The following is a 19,619-nucleotide window of genomic DNA, read 5'->3' as shown; positions in this document are numbered from 1 at the left end:
GGGATCTCTTCCAGTTAACCTTTGAGGAAATGAGTAGAACAGAAGTACAGTATATTTATTAAAAAGGCAGTGCATGGCGTATTGGCAGTTTTTAGAAATATAACTTACGAGTACATTAACTATAGTGAGATTATCAGTAGCCATTACACTACGTCTAGAATTTTCAAGAAATAATTGAAGAATTTTGTAAGTGATTTGAAGACAGCATTTTTTTTCTTTGGATATTGATTGCATTGTGTTACTTTAGTTATCGGTCTGTTGTGCCTAATATAAAAGAGGTGTAAACATTCGCGTTTATGAAGACATTCATTTACTTAAAGAATAGTTAGGTGAGATATGAAATACAGACGACGCAATATTACCGCTACTACTACTATCTTCAGACTAATACAATATTTTCCTACACCTTACACCTTAACACGTAGTATGCCTCGTGCGGCGCGTGCGTCTAGTCAGCAAAAGACGCACACGCCGCATTACCTCAATAATTTACAGCGAATTTACTTTTAGTGTTCTTTTCGAGATCATCGAGACTAGATGCACTCATTAAACATTAACAAAACTATCCATTTAACATACCTTATAATTGTAAACCAATAAACATTTCTTGCTACTACTCTCCGGAAGACATCGCCGCCTGCCCCCGCAACCCGAACAGAGCTAATTTATAACGGACTAATACTGAAATTGTTTGGTCACCCTACTAAAAAAAAGCCAACAAGCCACATCAGCATCATAATGATGAATCACCGACTCGTACCGATAGCAAATAAAGCCGAATGCATTATGCATGCTCATTGTCCGGGCTAATATCTATCGATTTGCTTACAATGATGCGCCGAGTGCATCGGAGGCGTGTTTGATTGTTGAGACGTTTTACTGCTTTTGCTTTTATATATAAGTACATACTCATATCTAATGTCTTGGATTAGATAATCCGACCCCTTTTGAGGACAGAACATACCGGCTGTGTGTTCATAGACGTACATGTACGAGTTCGCTAAAATATTGGAACCGTCCACGCACACGTCACGCAAGCGGTGTGCCGTCCCTCATAAGGATCTGTATATTACATCGCGTACCGATAGCAAATAAAGCCGAATTAATTATGCATGCTCATTGTCCGGTTATATCTATCGTTTTGCTTACAATGATGCGCAGAGTGCATCGGAGGCGTGTTTGATTGTTGAGACGTTTTACTGCTTTTGGTTGTATACATACTTATACAATCCTACTGGAGGGATTAAATAATCCGCCCCATATAAGATCAGAGCACACTCGCTGCGCGTGCGTAGACGTGCACATACGCGTGCGCTAAAATGTTACAGTCGTGCATGCACACGTCACGCAAGCGGTGTGTCTTCTCCCATAATTATCCGTATATTACGTCTACGCACACGCATCCGGTGTGTATAGGCCTCAAATACAACATGTAGTTACAGTCGACGTCAAATACATGTTTACACTTTTACACCTTACTCTCTTTCGCGATAAGGCGAAAATTGTAAACAAATCTTTAACTTCGACTGTACATATTTTTTTAGGTGATGAATCTATGAGACCCTTAAGGTTTTGGATGTATATTTCAATATATTCGGTAGAGTTTTCCGTTTGTATGTAATAAATCTGAGAAGAGACCGAGGAAAAACAGAAATTATCGAGTGAGAGAATCAATAGTAGCGGATGAAACGACGCGGCAAATACCTGGAATACTTTTAATTGTTATATATACAAAGATATATGTAGCTTTCCATTAGAAAAAGGTCCTTATGCACATAGAGCATAAGGTTCATATTATGCACCTGAAGTATAAGGACCCTTCTCTGATGGAAAGTCACATATTTCTTTTTGTTAAGTTTCTGGAGAATAGATATTTTTTAATGCGGTAATTTTGATGCTAATTGCTGACCAGTACTACGTCAAATAAATATAAATCAATAAGTTTCAGACAACGTTGCGAAACTGCAAGAGGCGGGCTGATAGGCTGATAGTCAAATGAGTGCCAACAGCGTCATTGAAAACACAACAAACTCGAAAACTACAGTTACTCCACAGTTTCACCGAATATAAATCATCTTCGTCAAAGCGCCCGCAGTTTATTGTGCTGACCTGAATAAATATCTCGGGAATCATAAATACTCTCAAACAAAAACGAAGTAACTGAGTATAGTCATAAATATATAAAATTATATACATTTTCCAACCTTCCTACATTGAGATAAAGATGAAAATCGTTTACATATTTGTGGCCTTGACTGCACGTGTCAAGGGCACGTGTATACGACTTAGTGCTAAGAATCTCGTAAACCAATTTGACCTTTAACCCGTTCTCACATATTTCAAATTCACATAATATTCAGTACGGATTTAAGCAAATTTTATATGCGTCGAGATATATGAGCGCCATAATATAAGTCCACGTTCACACTAATGTGTTTTAACATTAATATTGCGTTTCTACGCCAAAATCGCCTATGGGATATTTTCATAAACGGAATCTTTTATAATTTCCTGTAAAATTCTCCAAAAGTTTCCAAGAACTTTTTATAAACATTTTCCCTGCACATTTGTAATGCGGACGAAAGAAAAAAATGGAGAATCTATGTGTGGTTCGGAAGATCGCGGCGCTCTTCTGAATGAAACTTTTCCAGGGCCGGGATAAATGGCGTACCGTACAAGAAGAGGCCTATGCTCAGCAGTGGGCGATAAGGAGGCTAAAATGGCGATGCTAGTGAATGTGAATGCAGCTTTACAAGATGGCGGGGAGTTTACGCGCTCTTGCATTGGCGACAGGCCAGGGGACAATATTATTAGATCATTGAAGGAGCGGATATCATTAAATTTAGTCGCGGTGCAGTGGTTGCACGCGGATCAATCATGCTGCCACAGCTTATTTATTACAAATAATATTTGTCGGGAATCGTGGGCGTATCGTGTAAGAGAGAACATATTATATCCTTTAATCGTGGATAAAGCAAACGAGCCGCCTGATAGGGAGCGGTCATCGTCGCCCATGGACATAAGCAACATCATAGGAGCCACTTAAACGTTGCCGACCCTTGAGAACTCTAAATACCCGCTTCCTGGAGAACCCCATGTCGTAGCGCAAAGGAAATACCTCAGGAGGCAACTAATTACACATTCTGCACGTTCTAGGAAGAAACGAGCTAGATGCAAAGTCAAAGTCAAAATATTGTTTATTCAAATAGGCCTAGCAACAAGCACTTTTAAATCGTCAAATTTTACAAATATCATCTTAATCTAAATATCAGAGCAATTTATTGATGCATTTATTATTGTTCTAAAAAAAACATTCAACTATTATAGATATGGTAAACTTAATAATAAGAATTTCACAAAAAGATCGTCAATCATCAAAATTGTATAAAAATACTAGTCTAGAACCTTTCTAGAATAAAATCTAAATGTCATAAAATACGGTATATATATACATTGAATTATCAATTTCATCATTAATAACATAACAATAAATAATTCATTCTTTACAATCACACTTAATCCCACGGTGTTTCATCATTCATGTAGTCTTGTGTGCTATAATAGGCTTTAGAGATAAGCTTACGTTTTACATAATTTTTAAATTTACTAACAGACAATTCAGTTATAATATTAGGAAGTTTATTGTAAAATCTTACACAATTACCCATGAATGATTTCTTAATTTTATGGAGCCTAGTGAAGGGCACTGCGAGCTTATGCTTATTTCTAGTATTAATATTATGTATTTCACAGTTTTTCTTAAAACTGGCAATGTTTTTATGTACATACAGAATATTCTCATAAATATATTGACAGTGCACTGTCATTATGTTAATGTCCTTAAACTTATCTCTAAGTGTGTCTCTATGGTACATTTTATATATTGCACGAATAGCCCTCTTCTGCAGAACAAAAATGGTATTTATCTCTGAAGCACTACCCCATAGTAAAATACCATATGACATAATGCTATGAAAGTAACTAAAGTAAACTAATCGAGCTGTTTTCACGTCTGTTAACTGACGGATCTTGCTCACTGCAAAAGCTGCAGAACTCAGTCTATTCGAGAGATTAGCAATATGGGGACCCCATTGTAGTTTAGAATCTAAAGTTATAGGTACCAAGAAAAACTGTGCTATCTACTAGTTCCAATTCCTCATCCTTGACAATGACACCTGTTTGCTCATTCCTTATGTGACTTGTAACAAACTTAATGCACTTAGTCTTTTTCTCATTTAACAATAAATTATTAACATTAAACCAATTTACTACTTTAGAAATAGCATTGTTTACATCACTGCAAGCTTGTTGCTGTCGTTTGACTTTGAAAATAAGTGAGGTATCGTCTGCAAACATGCTCCCGTTCCATCTTGTGTAAAGATTACTTAGTAATAAATAAAATAATTCGTTATTTAATGCCTGCTGCTGGTACTGGGCTAACGCCCCCCCTTTTTTTTCGCACTCCCTGTGAGTATTTTTCTACAATTTAGTCTGGAAGGTATCCGAATCGTCTTGCTATCTCCTTTTCATTATATGCACCCAGATCCATCACAGTTTTGTATTTCAAAATACTATTTTACTAGTGAAAAAAAAAACATAAATATCATCATTTCCAGTAATAAAGTCGCATAAAGTCGACCGAGATAAATGCCACTATGGAGTTATTGCGTCTATTTGAGATATTTTTTTAAATAACTTTAATAGGTATTAAGAGCTCCCGTCATCAAGTGATAAAAGCCTGATCTATTTGGAGAACAAAAGGTAACATAGAGGGCGTATCGATTAATCAGACCGGCCAATTCCAGGAATAACGGAATAGACGCAATAAACCCATATTGTGGTTGACATTGTATGTTTTATAAATTATATTATAAATTATACATAAATATCGGGACGAACTCTCTATTTATAATATAAATGTTAGCTACTCATATAGTGACTGAGCTGTTTCCTAAAAGCGCTGTGAACGCAGTCCTCGTGTCGGGCTTCAATAATCCATTCACTGCCCTGATTCCACCAAAAAGGCTTCTTTTCGTTGAGAATTCTACGGACTTATGCCCTATTTCATATGGAGAGCATTGTGTAGGTTAAACGAGAAACAATCTCGCCAATTGAATCATATTCACTACGCTGCGTATATCATAGCTATATTATGTACAGGTTATTTAAATTAATCTAAAGTGGAGGTCGAGAGCTATAATAGCGATAACGGAGGTATTGAGACTATTAAGCTGTAAAAGGGGACTAGAGAGATAACAGTAGTAAAGTGGGAGAAACGGTGGCGTCCTAATGGTTTTCAAGTAACTTAATGTAGGTAACTATAAAAATTCATATTTTGAGTATTTCAATTTAAATAAATATGAGACTACTAAACATTATTCGACAATCACAAAAAGTGCATCGGCATCTGCGCACGCGCTTTAGGTTAAACAATGTCGGTTGCCTGAGAACAGTGAGAGCCTTATTCTTTGGATTTGGCGACCTTGTTAGATGAACGACCAGTATAAATATAAGGCATTTACTGGCCTAAAAAGTACAAACAGCAAAACTCTGAACTGTCCATCGGCGGACCTTATGCGTTTTGTAATAAGGTCCACCAATGGACAGTTACCAGTGTGGGCGATGGTATATATACACAAAAGGTGTTAAGCTTTATATCTAGGGCACGCCTAACTCCGTGGTAACTAAAATACTAGGTCCACAGTCCAAATATCTGTACATATTTTTCGATATCACAATAGTGACTGATCTTTGGTGGACCTTATGTATTTGCAATAAGATTTACGTATCATCAGACGATCGTAGATGTATTTCTGCAATACTATATCAATGGCAACCTGCCAGCGCAATGGAAAGTTCAAGGATTTCAATGGAAAATATGAATCGTGATAGTTTTAAATATAAGTGTTGTAAATAAGTATTTACGTAATTACGTATTAAAGTCCGTTATTCGATTTAACTGTTGTGAACAGTCATTGTGGCAAATACGTTTGTAAATGACGTTCTTTCTCGTGAAGGTATTTATTTTTGTTCCTTTTAAAATGCGGATTTGATTGGGAGTTACAACCCGATGCAATTAAAAAATTAAACACACGATGTTTATTGATTTTTGCCGCCATCATAGCATTATTTTGCAAGCTTTTACCTTTAGCATTTAGCATAGCAAAGAAAAGTATATTAGCGATTAAAGCCTGTATCAAAAAATGAAATTTTAGACCCAAAAACGTATTAAATCACATATCAGAAATACAATAAAGGACATAAACTCTGGGTACTATCCATTACACAATCTCGTTATTAATTTTTTTTTAATACTCCGGTGCAACGTTGATCAGTGGTGGGGACAGGCCAAAATTTATGTGGGCAAGGTACTATTTGAGGCGCGAGGCCCCTCGAACAGCGAGGCCGTAGGCGGTGGGGCCCACGTCGCCCACGTCTAACGCCGCCTCTTTCCAGAATTTTGGTTTTTGAGGGGTTTGAACCAATGGGTTAGGTTAGGTTAGTATATAGTTTCGGTAGACCCTAAAATTTTTCATCGAAGGACCCAGATGCTTTTCTTAAAACTGCATCATCTCCTTTTGGTGTAAAGCGTCAATATCAAGTTAAGTTTTTGATTTGGTCCCAAAGTGGTCCCTATTACTTTCCCACTTATGTGTCAGTATTAAGAAATGGTAAATTGTATTATAATATATTCTAGCACTTACCAGTATCACCGACGGCTTGGCTGAGAGTGTTCTCGGTGACTGGACGCAGGGCCTCCACGGCGCTGATGTATCCCAGACGGTCGGCGATGGCGCACGCCGTCTGCCCGTTCTGTGCAACACAAACAAGTTTTAGTAATATCAACATGAACAAAAAAACATTAATTTTGAATATATTGTCACTACAGGAGAGATTATGAGATGATCCGAGCGGTATCAACGCTCGAAGACTCAAATCTCTACCAGGCCACAGAATAAATAATAGCACTACCGTACAGAAATGACACTTTCTACAAAATCGAAGTTCCACAGCTATTCAGGGACGAATCATGTTGTCCCTTTCTAATGTATGGCACTATCTGCTTCGGCTGTTTAGGGTTGTCAAAATTCAAGTACATAATTATATTATCTGTGGTTGTGCACGTAAAGGGACGTCAAGTTGTGTCAACGCTAATAATTGTTCGGAGCATTTCTGAGCCGAGAGCTCCAGAAAGGTCGAGTCTCACCCCACTGAAATGGCTCAATTTCTTCTGCGTTCGGTTTCATGCAAAACACCTATACGAGTACATTACAATTTATGCAGCTGAAATTACGCAGCCCACAACTCACAAATTTACACCTCGCCTGGCTTCACTATTCTTCATAGATTAGAATGGACAAAATTACTTTACTTTTAAATTAGAACAAGATCACACGTTATTTCACCGTATTATACACAACATTAATGACTATGGTCGTTTTGAATCACGCTGGTAAGTTTCAGGAATGACTGTTCAAATCGTCGTGAATCTTCAATTAGAACATACTCGTAATTGTGATCCTATATTCGACGTAAAAACTATAGAATGTGTCATTCACGGAGGCGCGAGCCTTGACTCGCATTGTCATGTAACTAAAGGTTAGATTTGACAAATCTGCGCGTCATCCTGGATGACACACTATAATGATGTAATGGAAATGCTACGCAAAATATTAAAGGTTAACGTTTAAGTACGAAATACTAATGAGTACATAAGAGTAAAGATTACTTAATGGGTAATGTTAATAAGTAATAAATGATACGGGAGGAAGACTACGATAAAAGTATAATAAATAAAATACATTGTAAAATGTATTCTATTTATATATCAACATTGTTTTTTATTATGTGGAATGAAAGGCCTTTCCATCATTGCTCCGAGCAATTATGAGGGTTGACACAACTTGACGTCCCTATACGTGCACGACCACAGATAAGATAGTGACTTGAATTATAACAACCGTAAATGGCCCGAAAGGGATAGTACCATACATTAGAAAGGGACATCATAATTCGACCCTGAATCGCTGTTAAACTTCGGTTTTGTAGGAAGTGTCCTGTACGGTAGTACGAGTACTATTATTTATTTCGTGCCTCTAGGCTAGAAGATAAATAGTCGCCAGTAACATACTGAGATAAGGCCATTTTGTGGCATTTTCTTCTTTGTACGTTTTTCTTATATGTAGGTCTTCTTCTTCAACCTAGCGTTTTCCCGGCCTAGCGCCAGGGTCCGCTCTCCTACTTAATCTTCTCCACTTTGCCCGATCTTCGGCATCCTCAGATGTGAGATTGCTCTCCACCATGTCCGCTCTCACGACCTCCAGCCAGCGCTTCTTAGGCCTACCGCGGCCGCGTGAACTAGGGCCTTGGACAGTGAGGTTGAGGCATCTATTTCCGACGTAGTCTACTGGTCTGCGGCTTATATGGCCATACCATCGTATGTAGGTAAACGAATAAAAAAATATTTCAATGTCAACTTCTTTAAATAAGTTGCTGTTGATTTTGGTGTGACTACACCTCGAATTTATAACAATCTCATTTCAACTTACAGCAGAGAGTGCGTTCGGATCAGCATTACTCTTGAGCAGCAGCTGAATGATGAGGGTGTGGCCTTGCTGCGACGCTTGGTGCAGCGGAGTGAACCTGAACAGGATACAATTAAAGTCAATTACAAACTATACTAGGGCGCGATACAAACATGAAGAGCAAACGCAAAGCGCATAAAGAGATATAGAGGTTTAAGAAATGCTTGGCTGACATCCTTTTCTCCTCTTCTCTCACTGACAGATGACATCAGCTTTGACTTGGGTTTGTCTCATTTGCGATGTTAAATCATTATAATGTAAAGTTTAAAGTATATTACTCTGTTATAGTGTAATGTTTAGATAGTTATTTTATTTGTTGATATGGTGTTAAATTAATTTGTAACATTTGCGCTTACTTGTAAAGCATGCTGTGTACACTTGTTTTGGATCTCGTGGTAGATTCCAAGCCATGATATGCAATTGTATGTTTCATGATATTGTAGGATTTCTGTTAAGTGTACCCAATAAAGTCAAATAATATAATTTTTTTTTTGATTGGAGTGTGATGCAGGGACCGGACCCGCTTACCCTAACCCGTTCAAAAACCCGGGTTATTGTAAAGCTGTGTTCCAAAAACCGCTTCATTTCGGTAAGCTTTTGATTGGCTTACCGGTTAAGAAACTAATCCTTTTATTTGAATTAATTCAGGTTAGCGCTTACCGATATTAAAAACCCGGGAAAGGGTTACCGCTTCAAGCGCTGATTAAATACGAACAAGCTGTTTTAACTTTTACGTGAACTGCATATGGTCTATTAACGTAGCGCCCGACGCGAAACACGGCGGTTCCATTCCCTACGTGCACGTGCGAGTGCGCGGCGCGGCGCGGCGGCAGTCGGTATTTGTCAAAGGCTTTGTAATTTGCCGACCTAATATTGCTAATTCAAACAAAAGTGTACGTTAAGTCAAGTAGCGCACAACGTAGATTTCAAAACACATGCTAAAGTTTAAGGCAAATTACCTAATATGGTAAGGCGTTGCATTGATTTTGGTATATTTTTGTTTAGTACCTATTACTCCTATTATAGTCACTTTCTTTATCGTTAGCTGTCTGTGCACATCTCCTGTGTCAGTGGAACTCATCAATGGCTTCTAATAATTTTATCGAGTTCGGGCTCATTTTAAAGGTCTTGACGAGTTCTTTACGATACACATGGTGGAGAGGGTCTGAAGGTGGAATCGGAAGGTGTCGATGGAACTCATCGATAACTACTAATAATGCTATAGAGTTTGGGCTCATTTTAAAGGTCTTGACGAGTTCTTTACGATACACATGGTGGCGAGGGTCTGATGGTGGAATCGGAAGGTGTTGATGGAACTCATCGATAACTACTAGTAATGCTATCGAGTTTGGGCTCATTTTAAACATCTTGACGAGTTCTTTACGATACACATGGTGGCGAGGGTCTGATGGTGGAATCGGAAGGTGTTGATGGAACTCATCGATAACTACTAGTAATGCTATCGAGTTTGGGCTTATTTTAAATATCTTGACGAGTTCTTTACGATACACATGGTGGCGAGGGTCTGATGGTGGAATCGGAAGGTGTCAGTGGAACTCATCGATAACTACTAGTAATGCTATCGAGTTTGGGCTCATTTTAAAGGTCTTGACGAGTTCTTTACGATACACATGGTGGCGAGGGTCTGATGGTGGAATCGGAAGGTGTTGATGGAACTCATCGATAACTACTAGTAATGCTATCGAGTTTGGGCTCATTTTAAACATCTTGACGAGTTCTTCACGATACACATGGTGGCGAGGGTCTGATGGTGGAATCGGAAGGTGTTGATGGAACTCATCGATAACTACAAGTAATGCTATCGAGTTTGGGCTCATTTTAAAGGTCTTCATGAGTTCTTTACGATACACATGGTGGCGAGGGTCTGATGGTGGAATCGGAAGGTGTTGATGGAACTCATCGATAACTACTAGTAATGCTATTGAGTTTGGGCTCATTTAAAATGTCTTGAAGAGTTCTTTACGATACACATGGTGACGAAGGTCTGATAGTGAAATCGGAAGTTGTCAATGGAACTCATCGATGACTTCCCATAATGCTATCGAGTTTAAGCTCATTTTAAATGTCATGACGAGTTCTTTACGATACACATGGTTGAGGTTCATCATTTTTGAAAACCACATTCCCTAGTTTTAGTTTTAGTTTTAGTTTATTTATTAACCATAATGTAACATGATCATTACATGGTAGAGTTTGCCCAGCGAGTGGCTGCACAAAAAAAAAGCGGCAAATTCAAAAAATCTTTAACTGGTAACACGAAGCATAGTGCAAGAAAAGTAATTTGATACTTGGTAATTCATACGTAATTAATTTTTGTTTTGATTAGTGACAGACTGAAGTCTGCAACGTAGCAGACTGTAAATTTAATACAGTAAACAGACTGAGGATATCGTTGCAATGCAATTAAAACCCTGACCTCTAATTTAGCCCACTTAAAAATTAAAAATATGATTGAATAGTTATCATTATTATCAGAGATACTAAAAAACGATAAGTTATAGAAAATTATACTTTGTTGTTACAAATAAATTTCAGGCCTGACCATTAAACGGCACCCTTTAGATCTCATTTCTTTGGTCGTTGAAGTCAACAACCAAGGCATATGTCATAATATAACTTAACTTAATATAACTTGGTTCTCATATGACATTTATAAATTACTTCATTTGTGTTTTATTTTGAAGTTTTGAACTCGGGTTAATTACAGGCGATTATTTATTAAGCATAAATATTTCCCTTGTGCTAGTAAAGTAAACCTTCACAAGGGAAATATTTATGCTTCCCGTTAGTAATAATAAAAAAGTGACATATTGTATAATGGAGCTGAACTGAAGGTAGTAAGGTGAAAGAAAACACAATCTAGTTTCAATCTAGTTTTAATATTGTTAGTTTATAAAGAAGGTGCCTATTTATTTAAGATTCATAATCAAAATCGGATTCAAGAAATTCAATGCCTGACAGAGAACTGTCACTGTCATTGTCACTTTCCCGAACTTCTATTATGAATGGAGCTAGTTCAGTGTCTGTAATGTTGTCCTTAGACTTGTATTTTCGTTCCACATTTATTACATGGTCTGTACATTTTTTCCAATCTTCCGGGGTAATCATTGCAAAACATTCCCGGATCAAGTTTTCCGTATCTGAACCCGGTAGCCCCACATTACTGCTGGCTATTTTTCGCTTTGTGAGGCTCCATATCAACTCAATAGCGTTTAGATCGCAATGGTATGGAGGCAATTTAAGGACCTCATGCCCATGCTGCTTCAATAACTCCTCTGCTGCATATATGGGACCAATTTTATTTTCCTCGACAAGGCACATCAATTCTTCCTTTTTGAAACACGCTTCATATGGGATATTATTTTCCCTTAGCCATTTTTGAATGTCAGCCTTTAAGCTGTGCATGGTTGGAGGCTTATTTATTTGTGTTACATGGTAACTGGCATTGTCCATAACAATTATACTGGGCTCAGACAAATTTGGGATTAACATTTCTCGTAGCCACTTTAAAAAATTTGAACTGTTCATGTCATCATGATAGTCAGCTGCTTTGGATTTTGTGCTAAAAACAAGCAAAGCATTTGGCACAAATCCTTGCTCTGATCCAGCATGCACTATAATATGCCGCTTACCCGAGGAAATTTTTTCAACTAAACCGGAAGTTGAAGGCCCTTGCCATGACTTCTTTGGTCTATAATTTTGATGGACATATGTCTCATCAAGATACACAATTTTTTTTCCTTCTTGCCGTTTTTTATGTATAGCTCTAAGAAACCTTTGCCTCCACCCAGATATTTCAAACTTTTCCATGAGGATGGAGCGCTCTTCTTTATTTTTTTTAAACTCAAATCCGTTCTCGTGTAGTATTTTTCTCAGTGTTTCACAACATCCTGAGAATCCTATAGATTCTTTCAAATCCGCATGTAAGGCTCTTAGAGTAGGTACCTGCTTTTTGACGCAATAAAACTCGTTAATTTTATTACGAATGGCTGACACATCAAAATTGTCTAAATTTGACACAGTTGGTGGCCGGGGTCGTTTTTTCCCTGGCGTATTCCATTGGCCTTGGTTAATAGAGCCCTCTTTTTTAATTGTGCGTAGTGTACGAATGCTTACACCTGAAAAAAAAACAGTTTTAACAATAGGAATTTTAACAAAAGAACACTAAAATATTAATAAACCTAGATGTGAAAATATAGATTATTTATATTACCTGTCATAGTAGACACTTTCTCTAAATAACTTGATTCTGATGCGTTATTATCAATAACATTCTTCAGTTCTCTTGCTAGTTTTTCAATAGTTTCTCTAACATTTTCGTCATCTACGCCCGCTGTAATATAAATAAATCATAAGTTTAGTAATACAAACAAATGTTCCTATCTCGTAAATTAAAATTTGCTACAAGAAGCATCAACATTGTTTGATAATGACTTACCGGTCGCCTGAATGATTTCGTCCAATATTCGCTTCTTTTCTAGTAATCTCTCATTTTCGTCGTGTCGAACTTGATTATAGTTACTGATTATCGTAAATAACATGCTCCTCACACTGCTTCTAATCGGTTTAGCCATTATAATACGATATAAACTTCCGTAACGAAGGAACTAACATGAGAATCTAGGTTATGTGTAAACTCGTTTGACAATATTTTTGACACTTTTGACAGCTAAAATTATTGCCATATATAGAATTCTCTAAAAACGCTTGTGCAGCGACTCGCTGGTCAAACTCTAAGTCAGTATTTCACAATATTCTACACTATGAATTTACTATACGAAGTAAATACGATTAATAATATTAAAAATCTATTTACAATTTGCTTCAATTAAAATATTTTGTAATGATAAATATTCAGTAATCGAATAGAAGGCATGGTTTTGAAAAAAAGTCTTGACCGTGTTTTTGAATACATTATAAGGTAAATCTGTGACATTTGTGGGCAGTTTATTAAATAGCTTTATTTTTATGAAAATTCCCTGTTTTTGACACTTTTTTAATCTAAGTGATGGAAGTATTAGTTTACTACTGTTCCTTGTATTATAATTGTGACAATCCGAACGCTTAAGTAAAGTGCTTGCATTCTTGTGAATTTCCAACACAGAGTTGTATATAAACAATGATATGACCGTCATTATCTCAAGCTTCACAAAGTAGGTCCTCGCAGATGTGCGCCAATTTACCCCGCATATTATTCTAATCGAGCGTTTTTGTAAAATTAATACCCGGTTTACATCTACTGCATTTCCCCAAATAGTAATCGCATAAGTTAGTACACTTTGAACATAGGCATAATATACAGTTTTTAAAGTTTTTTTGTTAACTAGAGGTTTTAGTTTCAGCAATGCGTAATTGGCTGATGCTAATCTATTACAAACTTTATCAATATGCATGCAATGTGCTAGTTGACTGTCAATTTCATAGCCTAAGAAACATGTATTGTGAGTGTACTCAAAAGTAGTTGTTATATTAGTATTTCTTGTACTTGAAAGTGTCTTGTAGTTCACAAATGTACTTTTATTTTTATTTAAAACAATGCCGTTACATTCAAACCATTTGTGCAATATGTCTGTGATGCATCTTAGGTGTCTTTCCATCGATGGTTGATCTTTGTGTCTGACTCCTATATGTGTGTCATCTGCAAAAAGGCTGATCTGTGCCCATTCTGGTATATTCACAGGTAAGTCATTGACATAAATCAAGAATAATACTGGGCCCAGAATTGATCCCTGAGGTACGCCTATTTTACACATTTCAGGGGAGGAGACATTTTTTCTCACTTCCACCACTTGTTTCCGGTTCTGCATATAACTGGTCATCATTTTTAAAGCTATGCCATCAAAACCATAGTGGTGTAGTTTGTGAATGAGAATGTCATACCGTAAGCAGTCGAAAGCTTTAGATAGGTCGCAGAACATGCTTGCGCATTTCTGAGACCCATCCATAGACTCTAAAGCAAAATCGACAACTCTTCTTATAACCATGGCTGTAGATTTTCCTTTTCTGAAGCCGTATTGGTAGTGTGAGAAGAGATTGTTTTGTTCAAAGAAATCCATTATTCTGGTTTTTAGCACCGCTTCTAAGACTTTTGAGAAGACAGGTAGTACACACACTGGCCTGTAGTTACTTGGGTCATTAGAAATAGAAATATAGAAATAGAAATATATTTATTTGCGTGAAATGTGGTACAACAAATTAGATGGTAACATTTTCTATACGTTCAGCACATCTCGCCGACAACATGGGCATGCAAAATCTTTACTTAAATCTAAATATTATTTACATAATTTACATTATATTTACATTTAATTATAATATTTGAATGGCTGCTTGACGACATAATCATACACTACATAATCATCCCTCCATATACACAAATCACAATTATTACAATGGCCTCAAATAATCAAAATTTATTATTAAATTACAAACGTCATTTAAATAATTATATAATAACAATAAAATTCATGATAAATGTTAAAATAAATGTCTACGTCAAATTAGTTTAAATACCAAAAAATTCATTAATTGAATAAAAACATTTTTCTAATAACCATTTATACAATTTAATAATAAAAGGTTTGAGAGCAAGTTGAGTTAAATCATTTGGCAAATTATTATAGATTTTTATTGCCATTGGATAAGAGTTTTTACTGCAAAACTTAGTACGATATATGGCCGGTAACACAAGTCTGTCAGGATATCTTGTGTTAAAATTGCACACATCTCTCAGTTTTACGAACAAATGTGGGTGTGTTTTGATAAACTTGCAAGTTTCAAAGATATATAGTGACGGCAAAGTCAGCAATTTAAGACTAATAAAAAGAGGTTTACATGGCGTGCGAGGCGGTACACCACATATAGCTCGTACGCACTTCTTTTGTGCAATAAACACTCTTTTTATATCAGTCGAGTTTCCCCACAGCAACAGGCCGTACCTTAAGACTGAGGCTACATATCCATGATATGCTGTAAGAGCTATATTTTTATCCACTAGTGTAGAAAGTCTTCTAAGTACATAGACAAAACGATTTATTCTTTTACAGACAATATCTATTTGTGGCTTCCAGCTACAGTTTCTATCGAGCATTATACCCAAGAAAGTGATATTCTCTGTTTCGGCTATTTGTTCATCTTTATAATTTACATGAATATCAATTCTACTTTTGCGATTATAGAACTGAACATATTTTGTTTTTTCAAGATTGGGCTGTAAGTTGTTGATACCCATCCACGTTATTATATCATTTATTGTATTATTTATGTCAGTATTGTACAGTTCAATGTCATCACAAGGTATTACAATAGATATGTCATCGGCAAATAATATACATTGGTGTCTAGTAACCAAAGGCAAGTCATTAATGTAAAGTAGAAATAAAAGGGGACCCAATACGCTACCTTGAGGTACCCCAGTTTCAATCTCTTTATAATGTGATTTAAATTTACATAATACATTTTCCCGGTCAAGACTTTCTATTTCTACAGACTGTGTGCGCTTAGATAGATAGCTTTTTAGCCAACATGATGCCAATCCACGAATGCCATACATTTCACATTTTTGTATGAGGCGCTCATGAGAGACAAAGTCGAAAGCTTTGCTCATATCAAAGAACACTGTGATCACAGGAGTTCTTTTATCCATTTGTTCAGTTATTAATTTAACTAAATTGAATGCCGCTAGTGTTGTACATTTACCTTTCTGGAACCCATTCTGATCTTTATTTATAATATAGTACTTATCACAAAAATTGGAAATTCTAGCATGCATTGCTCTTTCAAATATTTTTGAAAATACAGATAGTAAAGCTATTGGCCGATAGCTGTTTAAATCTTCAGTATTATTTTTTTTGTACAACGGTTTGACAATAGTTTTCTTTAACTTATCAGGAAATACACCCGTCATGAACGACAAATTGATTAAGTGGCATAATACAGGTGAAACAATATCAATACATCTTTTAAGAACTATTGTTGATATTTCGTCGTAACCAACCGCTTTTGTGCTTTTTAATGTTTTAACTATTTTAGTAACTTCTGCGCTATCACAAGGATACAAAAACATAGTTGAATGATTCATATTCTTACATATATCATATTTATTGTGATCGTAATCGTTACTTGTCAGATTAATGAAATAGTCATTAAACGATTCTGCTATTTCATGTTTACATCTTATAATCTTACTTGTTTTAATTTGTTCTATTTTATTAGGAATAATACAACCACCAGTTTTGTTCTGTATTAAATTCCATGACGCTTTGCACTTGTTTTTTGCACTATGTAGGTATTTTTTATTTGCAAATGTATGTGCATGCTTTACACAGGTTTTTAATACTTTCGTGTATTTGTTGTATAAAATTTTAGTCTGTTCATCTTTTGTTTTATAATATTTGAATCGTAAACGTCTTTTTGTAATTGTTGATCTTTGTATGCCTTTTGTTATCCAGCGTGATTTTTTTTCTTTATTACTCTTTTTTAGGCGAATAATTGGAAAACATAAATTGTAAATTAAAATAAAAGTTTCATGAAAAATGTTAAAAGCACTGTTCATATCGCTAGAGGCAAACACTTCAGACCACGTTAAGCTTTCCAAACATTCACGAATTTTTTTACTGTTGGCCTCGCAATAATCACGAGTATGAATATACCAGTATTCAATAGGATTAGTTTTATGTTTACAGTGAAAACTTAATGTCTGACCTGTATTATGATCGGATAGGCCCAACTGATGTACAGAAGAACTGGCATTTGGAATATTACTAACTATTTGGTCTATGCACGATTTTAATCTAGTAGGCTCATTTATATGTAGATGAAAGTTATAATTTTGTAATATTTGTAATAATTCACTTTTGTCCTTTGAATCATTCAATGTATTAATGTTAAAATCACCTGCAATAATAATATTTCTCTGGTAGAACTTCCTTAATTTATGAAGTAACATTTCAAAGTTAGTAAAAAATATATTAATATTTGATTTCGGTATTCTATAAATACAAACAACAATACACTTAAAACTGGGAATTTCTATGCCACAGCATTCAAAATTAAAATCCATTGCTAAATTATCAATGAATGAAATTGTTTTGTATTCGACCCCGTTTTTACATAAAATACAAACACCTCCACGCTTTTGGTGCTTGCGTGAGTATGAGGCACATAACTGGTACCCAGAAACATGTAAATTCTTTTCTTCACCTTGTTTTATAAATGTTTCAGACAGGCAAATAATATCTAAAGTTTGATTATTGTCTATAAATTCCTGTATGCATAACTCTAGTGTATCTACTTTACCTAAAATACCGCTAATGTTTTGATGAAAAAATGTGACATTATTTACGGAACCTAAATCGGCATTTATATTACATACGTTTCCTTTAGCTACTTTGAGGTCTGGATCTCTATTAGGTCCCTGGAGTTCTCGGCTTGATTCGGAGTCTGCTCTAAAAAAACTTCCTTTTCTTCAACGACTTGAGTTTCTTTAGTTTTTGAAGCAATGTTTTCTTCTTGCAATATTTTCGTACGTTTTGAGGTTTCATCTTCTGTTTTAGGTTCTGACATAATATTTGAAGTATTTGTAAGTTTATTAAAATAGAATGGAATTGTTCCCTTTTTTGGGTTTCCTGGTAACTTATGCAGAACATTTTTTTTTTGCTTCTCTTAATCCAATTAAACTCTAAAAATTTAGATTTACCTTTCTTAAAGATAGGTACGACTCTACCGGTTTTCAGTATTTCTGGGAATATCCCTTCTTCCATACAGCTATTTAAGACAATCAACAGTAATTCCATGATGTTATCATTATATCTTATGATCTTCAATATTCTAGTATCCATGGCTTGTATGTCTTTCGCCGTTTTGATTTTTATTTTATTTATTATCATGTGTAGTTCTTTTAGTGTTATAAGTCCGAAATGTATCTTGTTGTTTGGCTTCATAGCAGAATTTAGATAGTTTTTGGATTCCTCTGCACTAACTTTTAAGCTACATGTTATTTTTTCTGCTATTGTAGCATAATAATCGTTAAATACTTGTGCCATCTTAGAAGGGTCTTTTGTGCTGTTTCCATTCTTGTCTAATAGCTCTTCAATTTCATTCGAGTTCCCAGTAATACACCGGTTTGTCTGTTCGTTCACTACTGTCCATGTTTCTTTGACTATATTATTAGAGTTCTGTATTCGTCCAGAGATTCCAAACCTCTTAGAGCAAATCATCACTTTTTTCAGCACCTTTTTATACACTTTAATCCGGTTTTTCCTATGATCATCAGGAAAGTGTGCTTGTAGTATCTCCATTTTATTAAGATTCTCTCTTGAGGTTTTTATACCCTTTGTGATCCAGGTATCGTTTCTGGGCTTTACAGTGACACGTTTTTCGGGAAAAGCTATATTATAATAATAGTTTATGGCTGAAACTAGTGCATTCATTCTTTCGTTTGCATTATCTAAAGTCAATATTGTGTTTCTTAGTGTGACATCGCTATTAAACAGGAAGTGAAAGTAATTACAGGTATCATCATTAAAAACTCTAGTTTTAATTTTATTGTCAGAGCTTTTATTGCACTTTACTATGTTTGGAAATCTAAACTTTAATTCTATGAAATTGTGATCTGATATTTTATCTTCCAAAACTTTGCCTTCTACTGACTTATTAACAAAATTTGCAACTATAAAATTATCAATACAAGTTTTACTATCTACAGTGATACGAGTTGGCTTATCGATTAACGCTTTACATTTGTAATTTCTTAGTAGTGTTCTAAAATTTACCGTATCTTTCGAGGGTTTTAGGAAATCCAAATTAAAATCACCCGCTAAAACTATTGATTTATTTTCATGACTTAATTTCGTCAGCACTTTGGACATAGTGTCTTCAAAAACGTTATAGTCGTATTGTGCGCGATATACAGCTACGATAACAACTTTAGGTGTCTTAATTTCGATTGCCGCCAACTCACAATTTAGTTCTGATGATAGCTTACTGATGTCGTTACGTTTTCGATATTTTAAA

At 35.6% G+C, this 19,619-nt stretch overlaps 2 protein-coding genes and 1 long non-coding RNA gene across 3 annotated transcripts in view; 1 reads left to right on the top strand and 2 right to left on the bottom strand.

Moving 5' to 3' along the window:
* Window positions 1-19,619, bottom strand: part of LOC133530585 (uncharacterized) — a 246,171-nt gene that overhangs the window by 75,814 nt on the left and 150,738 nt on the right. Inside the window, exons 16-17 of the mRNA XM_061868550.1 lie at window positions 8,550-8,643; window positions 6,705-6,813 (exon numbers count right to left, since the gene is read on the bottom strand). Of these exons, the coding sequence (XP_061724534.1) occupies window positions 6,705-6,813; window positions 8,550-8,643 (203 nt within the window). The remainder of the gene's footprint in view (window positions 1-6,704; window positions 6,814-8,549; window positions 8,644-19,619) is intronic.
* On the top strand, window positions 4,474-9,068 carry LOC133530586 (uncharacterized). The gene is made up of 2 exons (XR_009801339.1): window positions 4,474-5,310; window positions 8,552-9,068. It is a non-coding gene; the product is annotated as an uncharacterized LOC133530586 (long non-coding RNA).
* Window positions 11,467-13,320, bottom strand: LOC133530573 (uncharacterized). Its single transcript, XM_061868537.1, has 3 exons — window positions 13,045-13,320; window positions 12,820-12,939; window positions 11,467-12,724 (listed from the first exon to the last, which is right to left on the bottom strand). The coding sequence occupies exons 1-3, from the start codon at window positions 13,178-13,180 to the stop codon at window positions 11,520-11,522; spliced, it is 1,461 nt and encodes a 486-aa protein (XP_061724521.1). The 5' UTR covers window positions 13,181-13,320; the 3' UTR covers window positions 11,467-11,519.

Source organism: Cydia pomonella, chromosome 23 (genome assembly GCF_033807575.1).
Source record: "Cydia pomonella isolate Wapato2018A chromosome 23, ilCydPomo1, whole genome shotgun sequence".
Classification (NCBI taxonomy): Eukaryota; Metazoa; Arthropoda; class Insecta; order Lepidoptera; family Tortricidae; genus Cydia; species Cydia pomonella.
This window is presented reverse-complemented; position numbering and strand designations above follow the sequence as displayed.

What these genes read in the sequence shown, in the direction of transcription:
- LOC133530573 (XM_061868537.1), bottom strand. Translation starts at nt 13,180, where the DNA reads ATGGCTAAACCGATTAGAAGCAGTGTGAGGAGCATGTTATTTACGATA. An exon ending in CGAAATCATTCAGGCGACCG is followed by an intron (nt 12,940 to 13,044) that starts GTAAGTCATTAT and finishes TTTATATTACAG; the next exon opens with CGGGCGTAGATGACGAAAAT. An exon ending in GAAAGTGTCTACTATGACAG is followed by an intron (nt 12,725 to 12,819) that starts GTAATATAAATA and finishes TTTTTTTTTCAG; the next exon opens with GTGTAAGCATTCGTACACTA.